At 37.6% G+C, this 24107-nt stretch overlaps 1 protein-coding gene across 3 annotated transcripts in view; it reads right to left on the minus strand.

The window, feature by feature from the left end:
- FOXJ3 (forkhead box J3) overlaps positions 1 to 24107 on the minus strand; it is a 122774-nt gene that overhangs the window by 93219 nt on the left and 5448 nt on the right. For 2 of the 3 annotated variants that reach the window (XM_011234972.2, XM_011234971.2), the window contains exon 2: positions 5589 to 5913. In XM_011234972.2, coding sequence (XP_011233274.1) covers positions 5589 to 5913 — 325 coding nt within the window. Of the gene's footprint in view, positions 1 to 5588; positions 6026 to 24107 lie in introns of all 3 variants that reach the window. The other variant, XM_034650376.1, reaches the window with a different exon arrangement.

Consider the following 24107-nt stretch of genomic DNA (forward strand, 5'->3'; position numbering starts at 1 on the left):
TTTATTTATTTGACAGACAGAGAGACAGCCAGTGAGAAAGGGAACACAAGCAGGGGGAGTGGGAGAGGAAGGTGCAGGCTCCTAGCAGAGGAGCCTGATGTGGGGCTCGATTCCAGAATGCCGGGATCATGCCCTGAGGCGAAGGCAGACGCTTAACGACTGCGCCACCCAGGCGCCCCTCTTGCAAATAAATCTTTAAAAAAAAAAAAAAAGACTTTTAAATACCTAGAGAGATACAAAAGTCAAAACATGAATATACACACACACAAAATTAAGAAGAGATTACTTCACACCTCACATCTTGACCAGACCCTACACCTCTAATGACTCCAAGAAAAGAAGTTAGAATAGAGAAGTAGACATAATTTAAATGGTCTAGGTTAACCTGGAGAAAAATGGCCCAGGTTAAATAACTAATTAAGGCATATTGCGTGGCCTTAAAGACCCCTGCCTCAGAAGTGGTTTCTCAAAAGTACAAGCTACCTGGACTAGAATCAATTAAAATGAATTTTAATGCCGATTTCTAGGCTCCATCCAAGATGACTAATTCAAAATCTCTGGAGTTGTAACCCAGGAATCTAAATTTTAAGAACACTCTAAGTGATTTTTATTTTAAACTTAAACTTTAAACTGGCACCTCCAATTCAAATTAACCACCATATTCCTATCTGCATTTCTTTTTCCCCCCACTGTGAGAGCCCTGGTTCCCCCACATCAATACATGCACTCATATGTTCTATCCTACCATGCACGTTAAAATAGTTTCAGAAAGCTCCCAACTTCCCAACGTCTCACCTTGGGGTTACTGGAGGTACAGGCTGCCTCTAGTGAAAAACCACTAGACAAATCTATTAAGTAAAGGTTATAATTTCTTTGCAATTCTTTTCAATCTTAGTATGTATCCCATGAAAATAACAGAATGCTCTTTTCAAAAGTTTCTTGAATTTTTTTCTCTGTGTGATTATGTTATCCATTTGATATGATGTATGGCTTGTTTCTGCTTATATTCAGTTCTAAGGTTTCCTTTTTCCATCCTTTTCGATTTTGTATATATATATATTTTTTTGAATATGTAAAACATTTACATGGTTTAAAACTAAATAAAAAGTATACTCGAAATCTTATTCTCTTCTATATGCCTTCCACCTCGGTTCCATCCATCCTCTATAAGTAACTATGTTCACTACATTTCTAGTTTATTACTGCTAAGTTTCTTTTTACAACAATAAATATATATATTTTTCTTTTTCTGCCCACATAAAAAGTAGCATAATACACCCCCACAAATACATAGCATTCTTTTGTATTTTTCTTTTTACTACCCTAAACTCTAGTAAAGGTTAATTTTCTTTAGTAAAGTGAATAGCACAAAAAAATTAAACTCCTGGGGCACCTGGGTGGCTCAGTCGTTAAGCGTCTGCCTTCGGCTCAGGTCATGATCCCGGCGTCCTGGGATCGAGCCCCACATTGGGCTCCCTGCTCAGTGGAAAGCCTCCTTCTCCCTCTCCTACTCCCCCTGCTTGTGTTCTCTCTCTCGCTCGCTCTCTCTCTGTCAAATAAATAAAAATCTTTAAAAAAAAAAAAAATTAAATTCCTTTTTCTCTAGTTCAGATTACAAAATCATCCCATCATAGAAATTTAAAGAGTGTTTTTAAAACTCTTCTGGAATATTCAAAGAGTTATTTTTAGCATGTAATCTCCCTTCAATGCCCTAGCACAAAATGAAAGGGAGTTTTACCTAAATATTAAAGTACTATTTGAATCCTTTCAAATGACCATGGCAACATTTTCTCCTCTGGGTGACAGAAGAAAATAGTGAGCAGCAGATTGTAGGAGTGTGCAAAACAAATCTAAGGGCAGCAAATTGCAAAACACGAAAACAGAGTTAGGACCTGAGCAAAGGAGGAGATAAACCATTTTCTATTTGTCTCCATTTGCAATGTTTAAACTATTTCTCTGTTTACAAAAATAAAATCAGAAACAATCCTGACAAGTTCTAAGCACATAAAATTGGGTGGAAGAGACTTTTTTAAAAGAATAAACACGAGACAGCAATCCCTAGAAATATTAAAGACCTAATATCTAAATCAAGAGATTGGACCAGGCAATCTCTTGGGTTCTAAGAGCGACATAATCCTTCACCTACTCTCATTTCTCCCCTTTCCCCTTCTTTCCTCATTATATCTAAACCATTATCTTCCAGTTGAGACTGTTATCAGTTACTTCCAAACCAGTTTCAGGCCATGAGCTGGGCTGGCCAGCAGCACGAAACTCAGCAGAATGGATCTGGCACCCTAAGGTGGACGTACACTTGAGCTGAGGTCGGACAGTAAATGAGGTATATAACTGACCTTCATGTACTTATTCACTACCAAATCCAGACCAAGCTCTTCAGCTTGGCATTCATATATTAATGGAATCTCTGCATTCTGGCTCTATCTCAAAGCTTACTGCTCTCTACCAAGAACCCCTATAAGCAACTATTGCCTAAGAGTGTTTGTTATTTAAAAAAAAAAAAAAAAAAAAAGCCCTAAATCTTGTCTTCAAAATAGAGCTCAATTACACTTCCTCAATAGTTTTCTATTGATTCGCCCTTCCTGTACTCTCCTAGCATTCAGTCTTTTTGCCACTCACTTTAGAATCTCATCACACTTCCTATAAGCTCTTCTAAATTCTCACAGCACTTAATAACTTCACCTTTCATTTAACACTCTGAAGTCATATATATACTGGATATTATTATGGCTTACACATACTAGGTGTGCCCAATTAGACAGTCCATCATAGCACAGCACTCTGTACTTCTCCATTACAGAGTCATTTACATAACATTATAATTACTTGTTTATGCGTATCCCCCTTATCCAATAAAGATTTAAGCTTCCTTAGGGGCCGTGTGCTAAGTTTCTTAGTACTGCCAAAGCCAAACATACTGCTTACAAGAGTATACAGTAAGTAAATCCTTTTTGAATTAATAAATGAAAGACTAAATTAGTCGAAAACAAGAGGATATGATCTAAACCAGAGATTGGAAATTTGTGGTCCATAGAATGAACTCAGCCAACAGACATGTTTGTCCTGCACTGTATTTAAGAAAAGTGGAATTAACACTTAAAAATTGGGAAATGGCACACAAAATCCAGATTTCTGAATTTTCTGGGGGGCGAGGGTGAGATTGTAAGATCTGCCATATGCCCTAAAACGCTACAAGCGCCTAGAGCACAGCTGCTCTATATTAGGCATGCACTCTTCAGTTAGTCATCTTTTTTGCTATACTCATTTATGTCACCTGGCTGGTCCTTGCAAAACTGTAAGTTTATAATCGATGATACTAACCCATGAATCCCTGATGGGCTTTCTAAGCCGCTTATTCAAATTTGGGGGATTTCTAGTCCCTAGCCACCACATGTTTTTCCAATGCTAAATAGGTTTATCAAAATCTATTAGCCTTCCCTCATCCTAAATCTTGACAAAAGGACTCTACTGAATAGTACTGCCTAGTGGTAAAGCCAGAACACACAGCTTAGATGGATCACTACGACTTGGTTAGAATGATGCTTTTTTTTGATTCATGGATCAAATTTTATTATGTACTTCCTCCAATGAAATACTGTTAGAGTCTTATTCAAATTATACTGTTAATAACTGCTTCTCATACTGAGTCGGCCAGTTAAGGGACAGTTCTTCTTGGCAAATTAAATTCAATTAATATTTATACAGCTTATCCCTCTGCCTGCCTCTCCCACTGCTTGTGCTCTCTTTCAATCTCTCGCTCTCTGACAAATAAATAAATAAAATCTTTTAGAAAAAAAATTCCTTCCCTTGAGACACCTGACTATCTGGCATGGTGTGCAGCACATCATCGGTACATAATAAGTCAGTAAATATCTTTAATAGATCTAGACAAAAAAGACAAAGGTATTGAGACCGGAGCTTAAGGAGAAACAAGAGTACTACCATCCAAAGCTTTCTAAAACCCTTCTTCCACGTGCACATACACACACCCTACATAGCATACGACTGGGTAATTCCCACATAGGAGTATAAACATAACATGTGCAGACACAAAAGAAAGTTAAGTTGAATTATGTGTTGTAGAAACATTAATTAGGTAGGAAAGCAATCTGATGGCTCATCAAACAGCTTAGATGAGGAACTAGGGCTTCTTAAAGATCTGGTTGATTCTAGGGCTGGAAAGGAATGCTACAAGATGAGCCTGGAACACCTTGTTGTGCCAGAAAGTTAAAAAGTGCTGAACAAAGTAACAGGGCAAAAGGGTACAGGAGCCAACTTGTAAGAGCTCCTGATAGCCAAAGTTGCAACAGTCTGATTCACAAATAATGACAGCACAAAGAATATATGTCCATGAGTGCATACAACACAAATAAATGACTGAATAAGTAAATAAAAGGAGAAGAATTAGTCTTCCATATAGAAGAATCCCAATTAACAGAGAAGTAATGAAGGAAAAGAAAAAATCACCACTAGAAAACAGTAAAAACTGCTATACAAATGCTAAAATTAATGAGCACAAGTTTAAGAACAAGGTAATTGCATACCCTCAAAGTAGCTCCCCAAAACATTTTAAAATTTACAAAGCGATAAATAGTAATTTTATAATAGAGAAACCTGGAAGACATCACCTTAACCAAAGAACCAGGTTAACATTACCAGTTTTAAGACATACTAACATCAAGTACCTCTTGATACGACATACAGAGACAGGCACAGTATCTCTGCATTATCCTTCCCCAAAATGCATTACCTCAGTCTAACCATGAGAATATATCAGACATATCCAAACTATAAAACATACTATACAATGCCATTCTACAAAATACTCCACAAAAACCTGACCAGTACTCTTCAAAAAGTGTCAAGGTCATAAAAGACAAGAAAAGACTGAGGAACTACTATAGATGAGAGGAGACTAAGAACACATGATGTATGTATGTATGTATGCATGTATGTAATGTGGGATCCTGGACTGGATCTGACACTAGGAAACAAACTAATCTGAATGAAGTCTGTAATTTACTTAATAGTTAACAGTACTACTTACTCAAAAGTACTGTACTAACATTAATTTCTCAGTTTTTATCACTGTACTATGCTTATATAAGATGTTAACATAGAGGAATGAATGAAGGACATATGGGAACCCTTTGGACCATATAACTCTTCTATAAATCTAAAATTCTTTCAAAATAAACGTTAAAAATAAATCTTAGATGATGAAAACAATACTAGTTGCAGTACTTTTTTTTTAACCAAAGACTATCAATTTACCTGAACTGTAGGTATTATTTTCCAGTGAATGCTGTATTATCTCGGTTCTTATTTTATGCTTTATCAGTCACGTAACGTAATAAAGCTTTAACAAATTGGTATTCTACCAAAAATAAAGTTAATCACTTAATAAAAAAACATTTAATTTCCTTTTCTGACATCTTAAAAATGACTAATAATCAGAATTTCACTTTTTAATTATAGAAGCCCCCACGAAACTTTATCTTCAATAGAAGCTAATATTATTATTGCTTATAGCATAAAAATAAAAATTTAAATAAATTCAAATAAATCCTTACCTTCCAACCACTGCCAGCCTCTCTATAATATGGGAAGTTATCACAAATCCACTGGTAAATCTCACTTAGAGTCATTTTCTTTTTGGGCGAGCTATTAATTGCAAATGTAATAAGGCTGGCATAACTGTATGGAGGTTTCCCATCTTTGTGCTGTTGGACTTCTTCCTGGTCCAGTGTTGTATTTGGATCAAGGAGTGCATTCTTCTTGGAAATTCCTGTTCCGTGTGCATTTTGTGTAGCATCAGATTTTTGGATGGCTGCTCTCATGGTGAGCTGTGGTAACCAGTCCATAGATGTTAGGCTGCTCTCCAGTTCAGATGTCATCCTGAAGGTAAATAGACTCCTTAGTCAATATCAAGGAAAGAACCCCTGCTTCTCAAAATATCCAATATTCACAAATCTAGGAGTTCCAAAGTGAGGGAAAGCCTGAGTTAAATCTGGAGGAAAAAGATTGAGTACATTAATGACCAAACCAAGTATTTAAGGGCTCAACATTTCCAATCGTTTTTCTTAATTTTTTCTCTCCCAAACACAACAAATTTGGTTTTAAAATGTTTAAGATATAGAACAATACGTACACACAAAGTGATCCCAATGCCAATGTTTCTTAAAAAGACTGTCACTTTAAATAGGGCAACAGGATCATAGTATGAAAAATAAGTCTGCAGTCCAACTCTTAACTCACCAACACCACAGGCCCTTTAAAACCTTAAGACTGGCATTTCTTTTACACAAATTTTACAGGAGTCATAGAAACAAAAGAATACCCCAAGTAAAGAGGTCAGAGAAGTGACTGAGAAACAGGCACAGGAATTTGCAAGGAGGAAAGAAGGTAGAGCTGAGCAAGTGGGAGGCAGGAAAAGCAAGCAGGGTAGACAAGAAGAGTAAGTAGACAAGCCAGCTGGGGGAGCTGACCGGAAAGAGGAGTGCAAACTCAAGGACACTGATGAACACGAGAAGAGGAGGACAGGCAGCACCCAGGCAGTTAAAAAAATTTAAAAAATTAAAAATAAAATAAAAAACCCACAAAAGTCAAGGAACAAGCTTAAGAAAACTAAAGATCTGGGAGTGTAGGATAGACGAGATTAAATCATATAAATGGATAGCAAGAAGCATTAAGAACTCAGGGTAGGCTAATACAAACATCTAGTGACCTGGATTCTGTAATGTATTTCTCTCCAAGGCTCAAAAACTCAGACCATTACAACCCAAAGAAAGAAAAAAAGAAAAAATCTGCCAGGTTAACACATATTCTGGAGAAGGGAAAAGCTGCTCAAAGAATTAAAGATAAAAATATAGAAACAAAGCTTGACACTTCACACTGGAATTGCTAACTTTCAGCAGAGGATATAAACCTTTCTACCATGGGATCAAAGAAATAGGAATAATGACCCTGACAACAGAGCAGAGAAGAATAAAAGACTTCTAAGTGATATCAAAATAGTGAGAAAAAAGAAAACAAGAAACCTAACGGTACCTCAGTAAAAAAAAATTTGTGGCAAATAAAATCCAATATAGGCCCTCATCTCAAATGGCTGCAGGCAAAGAGCAGCCTGGAATATGTGCTTAGGATATGAACTTCTGGGAGGCAATACAGAACTGATAAAGAACTTAGGGTCTCAAGTCAGGCAGATCAGAGTTCAAGTACTCATTCTACTAGTTACTAGCTGCAGGAAATGAAAATGTTAATTAATATATCTAAGCTCCAGCATTTTCTAGGGATGCTTGGGTGGCTCAGCTGGTTAAGTGTCTGCCTTCAGCACAGGTCATGATCCCAGAGTCCTGGGATCGAGTCCCGCATCAGGCTCCTTGCTCGGCAGGGAGCCTGCTTCTCCCTCTGCCTGCTGCTCCCCCTGCTTGTGTGCGCGCTCTCTGACAAATAAACAAATAAAATATTTTAAAATAAATAAATTCTAGCTTTCTCATCTGCAAAATGAAACAAGAATAGTTCCTACAGTTAAAATATTACTTTGAGGGGGCACCTGGGTGGCTCAGTCACCTAAGCATCTGACTACACCTCAGGTCATGATCTGTCAGGGTCGTGGGATCGAGCCCTGCATCAGGCTCTCTGCTCAGCGGGGAGTCTGCTTCTCCCTCTCCCTGTCCCCTCCCTCTGCCCCCCACCACTGGGCACCACGCTCACTCTAGCACACACTCTCTCTCAGATAAATTTTTTTAAAAATTAAAATATTACTTTGAGAATTAAATGTGGTAGCATATACACAGAAGAAACATCTGTTAAGTATTAGTTAATAATATTACTCTAGGATCATCTGGCAACGGTACCCACGTTCTATAAAGTAAACCAGATTAAGCAACAGCAATTACAAATCAAGAGACAGCCATGAGGATTCTATCAGCACTGCCAACAGAGTCCTATTATCTTGCTCTTACATATTTTGATCCACAGTTTTACCTTTTTCACTTTCTCAAATTCTCTCCAGATCTACTGCATATATTCCTCTGAAATCTGAACTTAAAATTCTCTATACAGTACCTTCAGAGATCAAACAAAACAAAAAAACAAAAACAAAAAAACCTTAACCATCCCACTCTATAATCTGGCATTATATGAAATGCTTGTTGCTAGCATGAAATAAGTTACAGGAACTTAGGAATAAAGAAAACAATGTAGGGGCCCCTGGGTGGCTCGGTCAGTTAAGAGGCTGCCTTCCACTCAGGTCATGATCCCAAGGTCCTGGGATCGAGGCCTGCTTCAGCTCCTTGCTCAGCAGGGAACCTGCTTCTTCCCACCCCATCTGCCCCTCCCCCCCACCACTCATGTCTTCTCCTCTCTCTCAAATAAAATATTTCTTAAAAATTGAAGAAAATAATGTAATTTAGACATCACAGGTTGTCAAATGAGTGGGCAAAGTACCCTAGTATCAGAGACCAATCGCTTCAATCTAAAGATGAAAAACTAAGGTCTACTGAAGTTAAAGACTTCACCAAATTCACAAAGTAGTTAACAAAAGTAAAATCAGAGCCCAGGTCTCCCAACGTTCAATCCAGTAGTTTTTCTACCATACCTCATCTGTAAAATGAGCATAGTAGTACCCACTCACTGATGAAAAGTACTGAGAACAGTGACTGGCAAATAGTAAGCATTCAAAAAATGTTAGCTACTGGTGGTGGTGGTGATGCTAATAGTAGTTGTTGCTATCATTATTCATATTTCATTCTATAAACATTGGCAATTATTATACCATGTTGTCATCCTATTTGCTTCAATTAAGGCTCCGCTAATTCCCAAAGGAGCCAGTAACATACATTGTCTAAGTTAATATGAATGTACGTTCCAACCTGGAACGTAATTGATATTGCAGACGCCCCCCCATTGAGAACCATGTTTAACTTCTGCTTCCTTCCACCAACGCCACTAATTGAAACTTTATGAGAGCCTCAGTAATATAATGTAAATATATAATAAGTACTTAATACATGCTATATCAGTTAAGAATTTATAATTACACATGTACAGGGCTGTTAGAGTAAAACTTTGTACACATGTGCACACAAAGTATGATAAAACTCCTGTCCTGTAGTCCAGTTAGGAAGGTCAAACATAAGGAAGAACTGAAGAAAAGAAGGCTGAGCTCTGGGTGCTGCTAACAGTACAAAAAAGAGAGAGGACAACATGGACTGCAGCCTTCAGAGGCAGAGAAGGAAGAACTTCAGCTAAGAATTGAAGAAAGTAAAGACCTCAACAGGCTAGAAAGAAAATGGTCCCTAGTCATCAAAGACACCATGAGTAAGAACCACTCCACTGCTGTGCTTATCTTCATCGGTTCTGCTAGATCAAATCTGAACTAACTATAAAATATGTCTTAAACTTAAACTCTGAAAAAGTGGGGCTTCTGTTTGCTATTTACTAAATTTTATATATTCTTGGTAATAAGGTAAAAAGTGCTTCCATTGTTGGTGTGTCACCTGGTTGCCACAGCAGTTCTCCATTAAGCACAAAGAACACAAAAAACAACCATTAGATATGCCTAGATCATCAGTAACTTTAGAAAGAAACCTCTTAATGGAATGGTGATGACAGAAGTCCACTTGTGTAAGAGAACAGATGGTGGTAAATTTAAAAACGGCATGGGAGGCTCTGAAGAATCTGGTTATGGAAATCTGGTTAAGAAATGTCAGGCCCTCGTTACCTCACCTCATTCCAAAAGCTTCCTAAATGGCCTCCTAGCCTCTGATTTCTTACCACTCCTCTCTGCTAATCACCTCCAGAGTCCATGCATACACCCCAAGAGAAATCTGTCGGCACTGTTTTCTTGTCATTGTGCCCCAAAACTTTCAATGGTTCCCTTTCTCCTATAATACTAAATTGAAACTCATTTTCAACTACTTCAGTTTTTATTAATCTTTTATTAATCCTTCTCTAAATTCCTGGAGCAATTATAACCTCAATTTGGCATTTACCATGCTGTTTCGTATGTATAATTGCATCATACGCCTAAGCTTACTACCCTCACTCCCTCTTCCCCCACCTCCCCATTGAGAACAGCGACCATACAATTAATTCTTCAGATGCTACCTAACACCATGCCAGGTACATGTTACCTGAAAAATAACACAGTTATTTGGATTAAAAACATTCCTTTCTGGAATGTCTTTTCCTTCTAACACTGCCTAGCTAGCTTCTACATTTTTTTTCAAGACTAAAATCAAACCACCTCCCCCTCCAGAAAACCTTGTCAATCCACTCTTATCTTCCATCTCCTAAACTGAACTACATCCTATTCCCAGAGTAGCATATAAACACCTCTAACCTCGGACTTATACAGGATTATAACTATCTTTATCTGTCTCCCCAGAGACCATGAGCTCTTTGGAAGAAGGAATTCTTATTCTTTCCTCTCTCTCCAATGCCTACAAACATGATAAGTGAAGGGTCAATAAATAATGGTTAAATGATTGAAACAGTTATTAACCATGAAGGTGTGGGTGTGATCCTTCCCAAACAAATGAAACCATACACACTGGCAAGCTAAAAGGAAGAGGCCAAAGAGAAAAGGACTCAAAAGCATGAGGTAAGGATAATCACAGGACTGAAGTCCTTTATGAATTAGAAAAAAGCATGACTCAGACTGACAAGTAGCACTACACAGGAACAGAGACAGTTTCGGAACAGCAGAGAAAAATGGGAAGATAGAAGCAAAGATAAAAAGATAATGTTACTTACGAGAGAAAGCAGGGCATGGAAAACATGTCTTAAATCTATGATGATATCTACTGCTAAAAAAAGTTTCATGAGGAATCTTCTCTGCATAACATGAAAATGTAAACAGCATCAAGATATAAAAACTCAACATTAAGTCATGAGACCGGGAGGGGGTGGGGGCTCTAATCCCACTTTATGAAACAGTGCCACTAAAAGGATCCTAAATAAACTTTCCAGGTACTTTAACACATTGCTTGGCCTCCCTCTGCAACCTCCCTAATTCCCAACGAGTAACCGAGGATTACGCAGAAAATTTTCAAGTTATCAAAACCAGTGGAAATGGATAGAGATATTGTTGGCTTCCTAAATAAAGGTAAGACATCAAAGAAAGTAAGAATAATGAGGATAATGATGTCGTGAACTAGATATTCCTGAATCCTCCAACTCTATTCCTGGCACTTGGCATTTCATCTTAAAAGACTTAAGAAAAATCACAAGAAAGATTCATCATAAGACTCATAAGAAAAACTGAGCAACTGAAAACTCAAAAAGAAATCCTTATAATTACTACGGCAGTAATTCTGATCATATGCATCTCAAGGAATACACACACACACACACACACACACACACACACACACACACACACACTTTTTTTTGGAGAGGGAGAGGAGAGGAGCAGGGGAAGAGAAGGATCTTAGGCAGGCTCCACACCCAGTGCAAGACCAGAGACCAACACAGGGCTCCATCTCACATGACCTGAGCCAAAACAAAGAGTCGGACGCTTAACCAACGGAGCCACCCAGGTGCCCCTATATACGTACTTTTTTAAATATATAATTCCCGTTACAGAATCTTAGCACCCAAGGCAACCAGAAGCAAGGTCTATGGCAGAAACCACTAACTGCCACCTACCATCTGTTTTTACCTTCTTCCTGAGGAATACAATCTCAATTTCATTCTGAATGGCATTGTGCCTCTTGCCATTCCTGCTCTCTGAAGACACAATAGCTACTGCTCCAGCGGCATCTTGGATAATAAGGTGATCTTTGAAAATGGAAGCCATACATCGAGGATATAAGAGCAGAGAGAAGGAATCTTGGTTCCTGAGTTTTTTGTGAAACAATTGTGACTGCCATCCAAGTCCTGAACTGCCTACCTTCCAGACTTCTTATGTGTTTAGCTACCATAAACAGATATCACCAGTGGATCAACGCAATTCTTAACAAACATGAAATCTGGATAGGGAAGTGGGGTGATACAAGTAAGAGAGGTGATACAAGTAAGAGAACCTCCAAGAGGAGCTGATGAGGCAAACATTAACTCTGATATTGCAGGTTAGAAAACTGATGACTTTCGTAAAGAGTGACAAAGGATTTGGTCAAATCTGGCCATCTACAGAAGTTAGAGAATAAACCATACGCCAACTAAGGCTATGGCAAGGAGAGAAATACAGAAAAAATTTAGAATGTTGGCATGCGTTGGCTCCTTCTTGTCACTTAAAACAAAGTTCTGAGAAAGAAATAAACTTCGATTAGAGTTGCAAGCAGAGGAGAAAAATGCAGATTTGCTAAGAGCAGTAACTCCCTGACTGTGGCCTACAATTTAAGCTAACAGTCCTATAATTTAAAGCCTTGCATAGCTGAAAAAACACCAACTGCTTCTGAAGTAGCAAACTAAAATAACTGAATGGTAGCTGCAAAACTGCAGCCCTGGCAGTAGAGAGGACTGGTACCTTGCCACAAAAAGCAATGTCATAAAGGTATTGTCTTTCCACCCAAGATTTCCACCATTGTTTCAAATGGCCGCATCAGAACCATCTTTCCCTCAGAAGCCAGAAGAGGTCAATGAACTTGGATGGGGAAAAATACTCTTTATTTCCACTAACTTGTAACTGAAATTTAGCATTTCCTTTAATTATGAAATTAGACAACAAATCATAGTAGCATTAACAGTACTTGTGACTTTGCCACCAATAAAAATCCCACATGTATTCTTCTCACGTGCTAATGTTGCAGAATCTCAACTTTTAAACTTAACTACTTAAAAATTATGCTAGTGTAGACTTGCCATGAGATCTTGTATTTAATGTTAAAAGCACACACTACTAGGTTTCAAAGTTAATATTTTGCTAACCATATTTCAATATAACTGGTTTCCTTTGTAATCCTAAGTACTTTATTTTGTGAATTTTGAGACACTATTCTCAGACGGATCCACAGGTTTCACCTGACTGTTGAAGGGGTTACATGGCACCAGAACAGACTGGAAATTCCTGGGGTAAACAGAGCACAAAGGGCACAGTCTTCACATTGAAAAATTCTGTCTGGGAAGGCGCTGTGTATCAAAGCAGCAAAAAGTCTAGAAATTAAGTATTTTAAGATAATTGTATGGGAGGTGGGGGGAGAGAAAGAGACTAGACTACAAAAGCCTCTTAAGTTTCCAAAATTAATACCCAAGCTCATCAACCAGAGGCTATAAAAGCTGTACATTTCCCAGAAAGGGCATCTTCACTAATATTCATCTCAGATGTGGCCATGGAAGATAATGGACAAGTTAGGACCTTTCAGAAGGCACAGGAGACAATGGAGGCCCTACCAAAGAGCAAAATCAAGGAACTTATTACACTGTCAAGAAGTCACTCTCACTCCTACCCAGTAAGATTTTATAATGCACTAATGACTATTGAGCGTTTCCCATTATCCCCCTTTCTGAATAATACCTTTTATTGCTGTTATCCTAATTCCTTCTCCACCAGTATATATTAGGTAGAATGTAAGTAGCTCATCTTTTATAGTTTATAGATCTTTGAAGAGCAAGAAGCCACACCAAGATCTGATGAAAGAGACTGCACCTAAAGAGCTTACATTTTCAGCTAATTATAATAACTGAAAGAAACTCTGGGTTGTCTCCCTTGGGAAAAGAGCAAGTAAGTTCAATAGATAGGAAAGAATACATGTGAATACTGGTGTACCCACAGGGGGAAACTGTGGTGGAAACCTAAAAAGAAATAATATAATCTACTACAGACTGGCTTTATATTTTATAACCATATGACATAAAATAAAATTTTAACTTAAAAATGAAGTAATAATTTAAGCTATTTCCAAGCAAAAGTAGCTGGTATTACTTTAGTTTTCATATACCAGCAAAATCAAAGTTTCTACTCTAAGCTCAATTTCAGCAAAATTAACAGCATCCTACATTGGAAAAGATACAACTTAGTAATTAAGAACACAGGCTCTTGAGCAAGTCTACCTGCATTAGAATCCAAACTCTTCCACTTTGAACTATATGACCTTACACAAGTAAATTAACCTCTTTATGTCTTAGTTCCCTCGTCTGTAAGATGAAGATAAAAATAGTACCCAACCCAAAGGATTGCTGTGAGGATTAAATGAGTTAATGCATACAAAGCACTAAGAATAGTTTCTACACACAGTCAATAATTTTATTACCAAATTCATACTGTTCAGAACTTTCTAAATTTTACCTCATTTTTTAAAAAGATTTTATGTAATCTCTACACCCAATGTGGGGCTCAAACTCAACCAAGATCAAATGTTGCACACTCCACCAAATGAGCCAGCCAGGCACCACAGAATTTTCTACATTTTAAATGGCTGTCACTCTTACTCAGTGGTTTTAGACTTACACGTCCTAAATGACACAACAATCGTTTATCAGCCTCAATGGAAATGAGCCCCTCATATTTACTCTAAAGTGACCCAGAATGGATTAGGTTTTAAAATTTTGTTTGTAGACTATATATGAGAATTGAGAACATACTTTTCCCCAATAGAAATAAGATGATATGATGATGATACCCGAAGCAGCCCACAAAATCCTATTTATTCCATAAAGGAATTCTAAGTCAACAGTTCTTGAGTATAAAAGCCCAGCTGGGTATCTTGCAGCAGAGAGACAAAGGAGTAACAGCGAAATAAAAGAAATAAGCTTTTCCATTTTCCTGGTGCAAACCCAGCTTAATCCTGACAAAATTTCAATATGGTTTCTATCTGGCATACTTCTAACTACTCTCTATACCCTAGTTCTCCCCATCTCACATGCCCTAAGCCTCTAATATTGGCCCCCAATGTATTATAAACTCCAAAATTACTTGCTCTTCTCTTCCAGTGAAAACTCCCACCTTTCCAAAACAGCTCCGTTTAGGAGAAAAATGGACAGTATCAAACTAATCTCCACAAAGGTATGACTAACTGAGTCTTTAGACTTCCTATAAGCAATGACCTTTTTTAAAAATAAGCTGAAAAATCCTCATGGGTTTGAAGTGAAAATACAGGTGGAGGAATCACAATTTAGGAGAAGGAATCCAATACACAAATAGTAGGTGACTCTTCAAACCTCTTGACTTTGACAACTTCTCTTCCCCCCTAAAATTCCAAGAATATTCTCAACACAGCTAATGCAAAAATCTATGCGATTTAGTGAGACAACTGTCATTTGTAAAACTATTGTGATTTCAGAGTTATTTATCATAAAGTCAGAAATGAAAAAGAACCTCATTCGGTCATTTTTTAAAGTCCTGGTATTACCTATTTTGGAGACTAACAATATTCTTTAAGATCTCCAAGGGAAGAAAAGTTCACAACTTAATCTGTTCTAAGGTATGTAACTCTAAGGTATGTGGGATTTTTTTAAAAAAAGGTTTAACTAGGGGTGCCTGGGTAGTTCAGTCGCTGAGCGTCTGCCTTTGGCTCAGGGCGTGATCCCTGGGTCCTGGGATCGAGCCCCACATCAGGCTCCCTGCTCTGCTGGGAGCCTGCTTCTTCCTCTCCCACTCCCCCTGCTTGTGTTCCCTCTCTCGCTGGCTGTCTCTCTCTCTGTCAAATAAATAAAATCTTAAAAAAAAAAATTTAAAAGTTTTAACTGACTAATCTAGATCTCCCTTGCTACAGAGAAGAAAATTTCTTTAAATTCTCTCTTGGAAAATGAGAACTGGTCAGAGCTCTATTCATAATGATGCTTCACATATTTTACAATATTAACACAACTTGGGTTCCTTTTTCTGAAGTTTAAAGTCCAGAACTTCTCCAATAGGATCTGAATTTGGAACCCTAATACGTTTATTGTTCTTCTCTAGATTCTCTCTAAATGACTCCACATATTATCTTAAATTCATAAAACTATATTCTAGGGGTGCCTGGGTGGCGCAGTCGTTAAGCGTCCCTTCGGTTCAGGGCGTGATCCCAGCGTTCTGGGATCAAGCCCCACATCAGGCTCCTCCGCTAGGAGCCTGCTTCTTCCTCTCCCACTCGCCCTGCTTGTGTTCCGCCTCTCGCTGGCTGTCTCTGTCAAATAAATACATAAAATCTTTAAAAAATAAAAAATAAATAATAAAACTGTATTCTAAATTCATACAAGCCATGCTCATAGTTAGACTCCATTCAGGGTACAAACTTAGGGATCACGTGGTCAAAAGATATTTTCACACTATATGTGTAATTCTCATCTTAGGTATCTTTTGCTCCATAATGTAGGAAGGAAAAATAAACATTTTTGGACATTAACCATGGTCTCAACTATATTCTGTCATCAAGTAAATACTGTATTTTGCATTTAAATTTCACCTACTGGAATTTGTCTCCGAGTAGCTGGAAAGACTGATGAACACTAGTCCCTTTAACAAAAGAACATTCAAAGCCATCTTTGTAGCTATTATTTAAATACCCACACGGTGGGGGGGCGCCTGGGTAGCGCAGTCGTTAAGCGTCTGCCTTCGGCTCAGGGCATGATGCCGGCATTCCCGGATCGAGATCGAGTCCCACAGCAGGCTCGTACGCCGGGAGCTTGCTTCTTCCTCTCCCACTCCCCTGCTGTGTTCCCTCTCTCGCTGGCTGTCTGTCACATAAATAAATAAAATCTTAAAAAAAAAAAAAAACCCACACAGGGGCACCTGGGTGTCTCAGACAGTTAAGCATCTGACTCTTGATTTTGGCTCAGGGTCCTGGATCGAGCCCCGTGTTGGGCTCTGTGCTGCTGAGCTTTGAGCCTGCTTAGGATTCTCTCTCCCTCCCTCTGCCCCTCCTCTGCTTGTGTGCACCTGTGCGGGGGCTTGCTCTCTCTTAAAAAAAAAAAAAAAAAAAGTTAAAAACCTTGGGGCTCCTGGGTGGCTTGGTCTGTTAAACGTTTGCCTTCGGCTCAGGTCATGACCCCAGGGTTCTGGGATCAAGCGCCACATTGGGCTCCCTGCTCATCAGGGAGTCTGCTTCTCCCTCTCCCCCTGCCTGTGCTTTCTCTTTGGCTTGCTCTCAAATAAATAAATAAATAAAATACTTAAAAAAAAAAAAAAAAGGCTAAAAACCCAGACGGATTCTGCTATCAATACTCCTTATACTTAGTTTAAAATACATGGTTCATCGTATCTCATTAAAGTGTTTATCCTAACCTCTCTATAACCACACTGCTTCAACTCACTATACATTATACCAGTAGTATGGCATCAGTGCTGGCAGAGGCGAACATCGTGGAAGGTAATCCTGTCTTACCTTTCAGGTTAAGTATGATGCACATAAAATGCTAAACAGCTTAAACTCTTATATGTGATGTCTAGGATTCAGTTGTCCTCAAAGTGTGGTCCAGACACCCTTCAAGGAATCTAAAGGGTCAAAACAATTTCCATAATAAGACGTCACCTGCCTTTTCCACTCTCATCCTCTGATAAGTGTACAAGTGGAGCTTTTTCACATGCTATGTGATGGGTGTTATCACATCAGACTGAATGCAGAGGCAGAGATGAGAATCCAGCTGTCTCTATTAAATCAGTTTTTAAAATTTGCAAAAGTGTTGGGACACCTGGGTAGCTCAGCTGGTTAAGCATCTGCCTTCGGCTCAGGGTCCTGGGATTAAGTCACACGTCAGGATCCTTGCTCAGCATGGAGCCTGCTTCTCCCTCTGCCTGCCACTCCCCTGCTTGTGCGCTCTCTGGCAAATAAATAAAATCTTTAAAAAATAAAAAAATGTTTAAAAATTTTAAAAAATGTAAAGCAATGCCAATCTTCTGACTCACTTTGTTTTGTTTTGGAAAATATGGTTAATGTTTCACAAAACATATTGTCTATGTTAGCGTATCATGGGTTTGCTGTCATTTCTATGTAAATTAATAAATATTTTAATTTTTTCTTAGTTTTAAGAAACACAATAAATTTTAATAGATATAACACATAAACAAAAGCTCTTTGGATACTAAATAATTTTTGAGACCAAAAAAAAAAATTTTTTTTTTTTTTAAGATTTTACTTATTTATTTGACAGAGATAGAGACAGCCAGCGAGAGAGGGTACACGAGCAGGGGGAGTGGGAGAGGAAGAAGCAGGCTCACAGCAGAGGAGCCTGATGTGGGGCTCGATCCCAGAACGCCGGGATCACGCCCTGAGCCGGAGGCAGACGCGTAACCGCTGTGCCACCCAGGCACCCCGAGAGACCAAAAAATTTAAGAACCATGTTATAATAACTCATCAACTCAAAGATCACAGTTTCCAATATAGCACAATGTAATGAAAAGAGTAAGGACTTTTGAGTCACTGAAAAAGCTTGAATTCCACTTATCAACTGCATCCTTAGACAAGTCAAACAAACCTGTTTAAGTCTCACAGATTTGCTGTGAGTAGTAAATGACAAAATATATATGTATCACCCTAAAACAGAGTTAATGTCTGGCACACAGAGTAATGTCTGGGAACACAAATGACAACTATTAGACCCCTTTTTAAAAAAAATGACATGCTTGCTTGTTTTCTCCCTTGTCAATGAAGTCTCCATAGTGTAGAGCGTACAACAAAAATAGCTGAATTCAGTTCCACATGGTGGAACACCTGGGGGGCTCAGTTAAGTATCCGCCTTTCAAGGTCATGATCCCAGGATCCTGGGATCAACACCCCAGCCCCAATCAGGCTCTGTTTCTCCTCTCCCTCTACCTCCCACCCCCCAACTCGTGCTTGCTCTTTCTCACTCTCAGGTAAATAACAAAAGTCTTTAAAAATAAATAAATAAATAAAAATTAAATTAAAATGTTTGGTATCATTTAAGTTTCCCTGGCCACAACAAGTAGGTAACATCAGGCCTTTCGTGAGGTGCACAGAATCTGAAAAGGCCAAAAATCAACCTCTAAATTTCCTTTAAGTCTTCTTAAATAAGTAATTTGACATACAGCCATTTAACAATATAGAATGTCTATAATACGCATATATCTCTTGAGTTAGAGTTGTTCATAAATGCACTCTAATGTCTATTTTTAGATTCCTTGTTACTATTTCAAGAATGTCTAGGTTAAAAGAAAAATTAGACTGAACTCAGTCTATTACACTAAACAGACTTTAGTTTTCCTAAGAAATGACCAAAAAATTTTAAAAGTGAGTGGAGAGGGAGGGATCTGGGTGGAGAAGACACTCAATTCTAAACTTTAAAACAATAATCACTGAAAGAGAGCAAAACTACAGAACTATACCAGTCAAAGGCATATTCATTGAGGTAATTCCGAAAAGTGGGAAGGAGTTAAGCTAGAATCTTTGGGAATCTCACTGAGTCAACTGACCATACTGCTGAAATCAAAATGAACAGACCTTCTGTTCTAACAGCACGTCCATCATTATCAGCTTACATAATACATCAATACTGATTATCATCCCATGGTTGTGAAAGGGTCTGAAAAGGACTAACTTCCACAGAAATCCCAGTGCTATTTAGTGTAGAACATTTCCTAGTAAACTGTAAAAAGCTTAAATTTAGTAGACCCTAAGGGAGTCTCTCTGCCTAGAGATTTATCCTGCTTGTTCTACTATTGGCTCCCAAAGACCCCACATTTTGTTTCTATTTTTTGTTTCTTGTCATCATCACTTCAAAGTTTCTCAGCTTTGCTGTCTTTAACACAGACTTTATCCTTTTTCTTCTCATCAAGCATAGCAACTTCTTCCACAAATCATCACAATCTTTTCTTAATGGAACGACCCATTTCCTCTCAAGTGCTCAATCAAGTTCTTTACCATCTTCTAAAAATTTACTTGGCGATTTGTAAATATGATTTTTCTTTACCTCAACTTTCAACCCACCATTAAGCATATATTGAATTATCAGGTTCTTTTCTCAACTTGAAGAGAAAAGAGTACTTATGACTACCAGATTTCAACACTTACCGTAAAACTACAATAACCAAGACAAGTGGTTTTAGTAAAAGGATAGACATATAAATCAACAGAACAGGGTCCAAAAATGGACCCACCCATATACGGTCAATTGATTTATTATTATTATTATTACTGAAGTATAGTTGACATACAATGTTATAGGAGTTTTAGGTGTACAACATATTGAATCCACAATTCTGTGTTATTCAATGCTCACCACTGTAAGTACAGTAAGTTGACCAGTAATAACATTACTACAATATTACTAATTTACTTCCTATGCTATACTTTTCATCTCCATGACTTATTTATTCTATAACTGGAATTCTATACCTCTTAAGCCCCTTCGCTTATTTTACTGGTCAACTGATTTTTAATAAAGGTGCCAAAACAAGTTAGGAAAGACTTTTCAAACAATGATGCTGAAACAATTGGTTATCTGTATGACAAAAATATGAACAACATCCCTTATCTCACATACACAAAAACCTGCAAAGTGAACCACTGAAAGTAAAAGCTAAAACTATAAGACATTTAGAAGAAATCATGAGAGAAAACCTTTGTAACATTTGGTTAAGCAAATATTTCCCACATAAGACATGAAAAAAAAATCACAATTCATAAAATAAATCAACTGGTAAGTTGGACTTTATCAAAATTAAAAACTTCTGTTCTTCAAAAGACACCACTGGGAGAATAAAAAGACAAGCCACAGACTGGAAGAAAATACGAAGCATATATCTTAAAATATATAAAGCATATATCTTAAAATATCTAAAAATACAAAGCATATATCTTTTCAAAACTTAATAAAAAACACCCAATTTTTTTAAATGGGCAAAAGATCTGAACAGATACATCAACAAGAAGATATATGATGGTAAAGAAGCACATGAAAAGATGCTCAAGATCATTAGTCATTAAAAAAAATCACAAATTAAAATTATACTAAGGTATCACTACATACCTACTATAACTGTACTCAAGTGTGCCAAAAATATGGAGTAACTAGAATTCTCACACACTGCTAGTGGGAATGTAAAACGGTACATCACTTTCAAAAACAGTTTGACAGTTTCTTAAAAAGTTAAACATAAATCTACCATATGATCCAATCATTTCATTCCCAAGTATTCACCCAAAATAAATCATATGTTCACAAAAAGACATACATATAAATGTTCACAGCATTTTTACTTGTAATAGCTAAAACTGGAGAACAATCCAAATATGCATCAACAAGTAAATGTTGTTGCACATATATCCAATGGAACAAAAAGGTACGAACCACTGATACATGCAGTGACACCAGTGAATCTCAAGGTAATTATGCTAAATGAAAGAAGCCAGACAAATGAAAGAATACATACTGTACAGTTCCAGTTCTATACTTGAGAAAATGCAAACATACATTTGGGGCAGAAAAGCAGATCAGTTGGTATCTCGCAGAAAGTGACAAGAGGGAAGAATCACACAGCAACACCAGGAAACTTCTGAAAATGATGGATTATTGTGCTAGTAATTTTATGGGGGAGAACTTATCAAATCATACTATGTCAACTGCATCTCCGTAAAGGTGCTTTTTTAAAGCTGTTTTAAATGTGTGCGTGTGTGTGTGTGTGTGTGTGTGTGTGTGTGTGTGTGTGTGTGTGAGAGAGAGAGAGAGAGAGAGAGAGAGAGAGATGTGGAAGTAGTTAGGATTTCTCAGCTAAGACATAAAAAGAAAAAAACATAAAAGAAAAAAAGAAACTGGAAACAAAAAATTTAAAACTTTTTTGCTCTAACAAAAAAATCATGTCCAGAATATTTAAAGAACTCTTACAAAGCAGTAAGACAACACTACCCAGTTTTAAAATGTGCAAAAGATTTGAATAAAGACATACAGGTAGTCAATAAGAACATGAAAAGATGTACAACATCATTAGTCAACAGGGAAAGACAAATTAAAATCACAGAGAGATACCACTCTATATGCATTAAAATGTTTAAATAAGTTCACTAAATCAAATCATAACACTTTTTTATTTTTCAGCATTATTTTATACCTTATACACTGTTGACAGGGCCAGATTTTATATTTAACTCCTCTTTTACTTTGCCAATATACCCAGGGATGCTTTTTATTCCCTATTACCTCTGATATTATTCCCCCCACATATATGAATTCATGACAACTCAAATTTCTCCACCATCTCCCCATAAAAAAAAGCTTCCTTTCATAAGATTTTTTTTTTCAATTTTAGAGAACATATTTCAGAACAAATCATTAGTTTTCTATCACTTCTTTCCAGTTTCCTGCATTGATATTTCCCTTTTATAATTATTTTTTTTAAAGATTTTATTTATTTATTCGACAGAGATAGAGACAGCCAGGGAGAGAGGGAACACAAACAGGGGGAGTGGGAGAGGAAGAAGCAGGCTCATAGCGGAGGAGCCTGATGTGGGGCTCGATCCCATAACACCGGGATCACGCCCTGAGCCAAAGGCAGATGCTTAACCGCTGTGCCACCCAGACGCCCCTATAATTATTTTTATATATCCTCAATTAAGTGAAATATTTTTGACATCCCTCATTTTTAAGAAAACACCCCAAATTATGATGAATACTGACAACCAAGAGGCAGAACTTCGTGATTAAGAGCACGGGCCCTGGAGCAAGGCCTACATTCGAATCCCAGCTCTGTCCCTTTATTCACTGCATGTCCTTCAGCTAAGCTTAACTTTTGTATCTCTATTTCCCCATTTATGAAATGAAGACAATAATGGCACCAAACTTATAGAGCTGTTGGAGGGATTTAATTAATATACTTTAAAATGCTTAAATAATGCCTGGTCTAGTAGTGAGAACACCATGAATGCTAGATATCAAAGTCAATATATTTATTTTTTTTTTAAAGATTTTATTTATTTATTCGACAGAGATAGAGACAGCCAGCGAGAGAGGGAACACAAGCAGGGGGAGTGGGAGAGGAAGAAGCCGGCTCCCAGCGGAGGAGCCTGACGTGGGACTCGATCCCAGAACATCGGGATCACGCCCTGAGCTGAAGGCAAACGCTTAACCACTGTGCCACCCAGGCGCCCCGAAAGTCAATATATTTAGTCACAAAAGTAACTTTCAGTTGTATGTCCTTAAGTCAATGACTAGTCAATGATACTCTTCAATACCTAATATTCAGAAATGGAAGGCCTAGGACATTCAGTCATCTTAGATCAAAGATTAGATTACATTTAGGATGTTCTAAGCCAGCACTGTCCGACAGAACTTTCTGTAGCAATGGAAATGTATGGTGCTACCCAGTATGATAGCCATTAGCCATGTGTGGCTACTGAGCACTTAAAATAGGGTTACTGTGACTAAGAAACTGATTTTTTTTTTGTTTTTATTTTTAATTAATTTAAGTAGCCACATAGTAGTTACTATATCAGACAGTAAAGCTTTACAAGGTAAGCCAGAAAAGTTCAAAATATGTTTAGAAAAGTTTCTATGACTGTCAAGATTAAGAGGGTTTCTCATTACTCTTTAATTGGAATATGCCACACCTAAACATACAAATTAATGGATTCTATCAATTCCCCCCAAAAGCTTGATCAACATGGTAACAATGATGAACTATGGCATGATAATGCAAAAGCTATTTTTGCCACTGTGTGGGAGAGACCTAATAGCATAAAATTATGAATATAATAAACATGTAATATTCAATGTCAGCAACATTCTTAGCCTGAAGGCCAGTTGCAAACCTGAACACTACTGGTAGATACTCTAGAATCTAAGAATTCAGAGTGAAGGGGAAATAGAAGTGAGAAAACAAATCCCTATGTTCTTGAGCTGACAGCAAAGGATACAAACCTGTCCTCTTTCATTCTAAAAATGATGATCCCTTTTGTTTTCTACTGCTGAAGAAGAGAAAAGAGGAAAAAACATGCCAGGTGACCTATGTGTATATTTTATCCCATGAATTCTAACAGACCAGTGAGGTAAGCATTAACAACCCTATTACAGCAAAATTGGGAAAAGTGAGGCAACTTTCCAAGATCATATGGGCAATATGTGGCAGAGGTTTAAGCCTCTATCTACCTAATTCTAAGACTATATACCAGAGCTGCCTTAACAATACCAAGCCTGTTACCAGAAACAAGGCAGCAGGAGGTCTTAAAATAAATCTACCCTTCTCTGGTCATTCTAAATAGCAGGGTCATCAAAATCAA

Source organism: Ailuropoda melanoleuca, chromosome 2 (assembly GCF_002007445.2).
Source record: "Ailuropoda melanoleuca isolate Jingjing chromosome 2, ASM200744v2, whole genome shotgun sequence".
Taxonomy (NCBI): domain Eukaryota; kingdom Metazoa; phylum Chordata; class Mammalia; order Carnivora; family Ursidae; genus Ailuropoda; species Ailuropoda melanoleuca.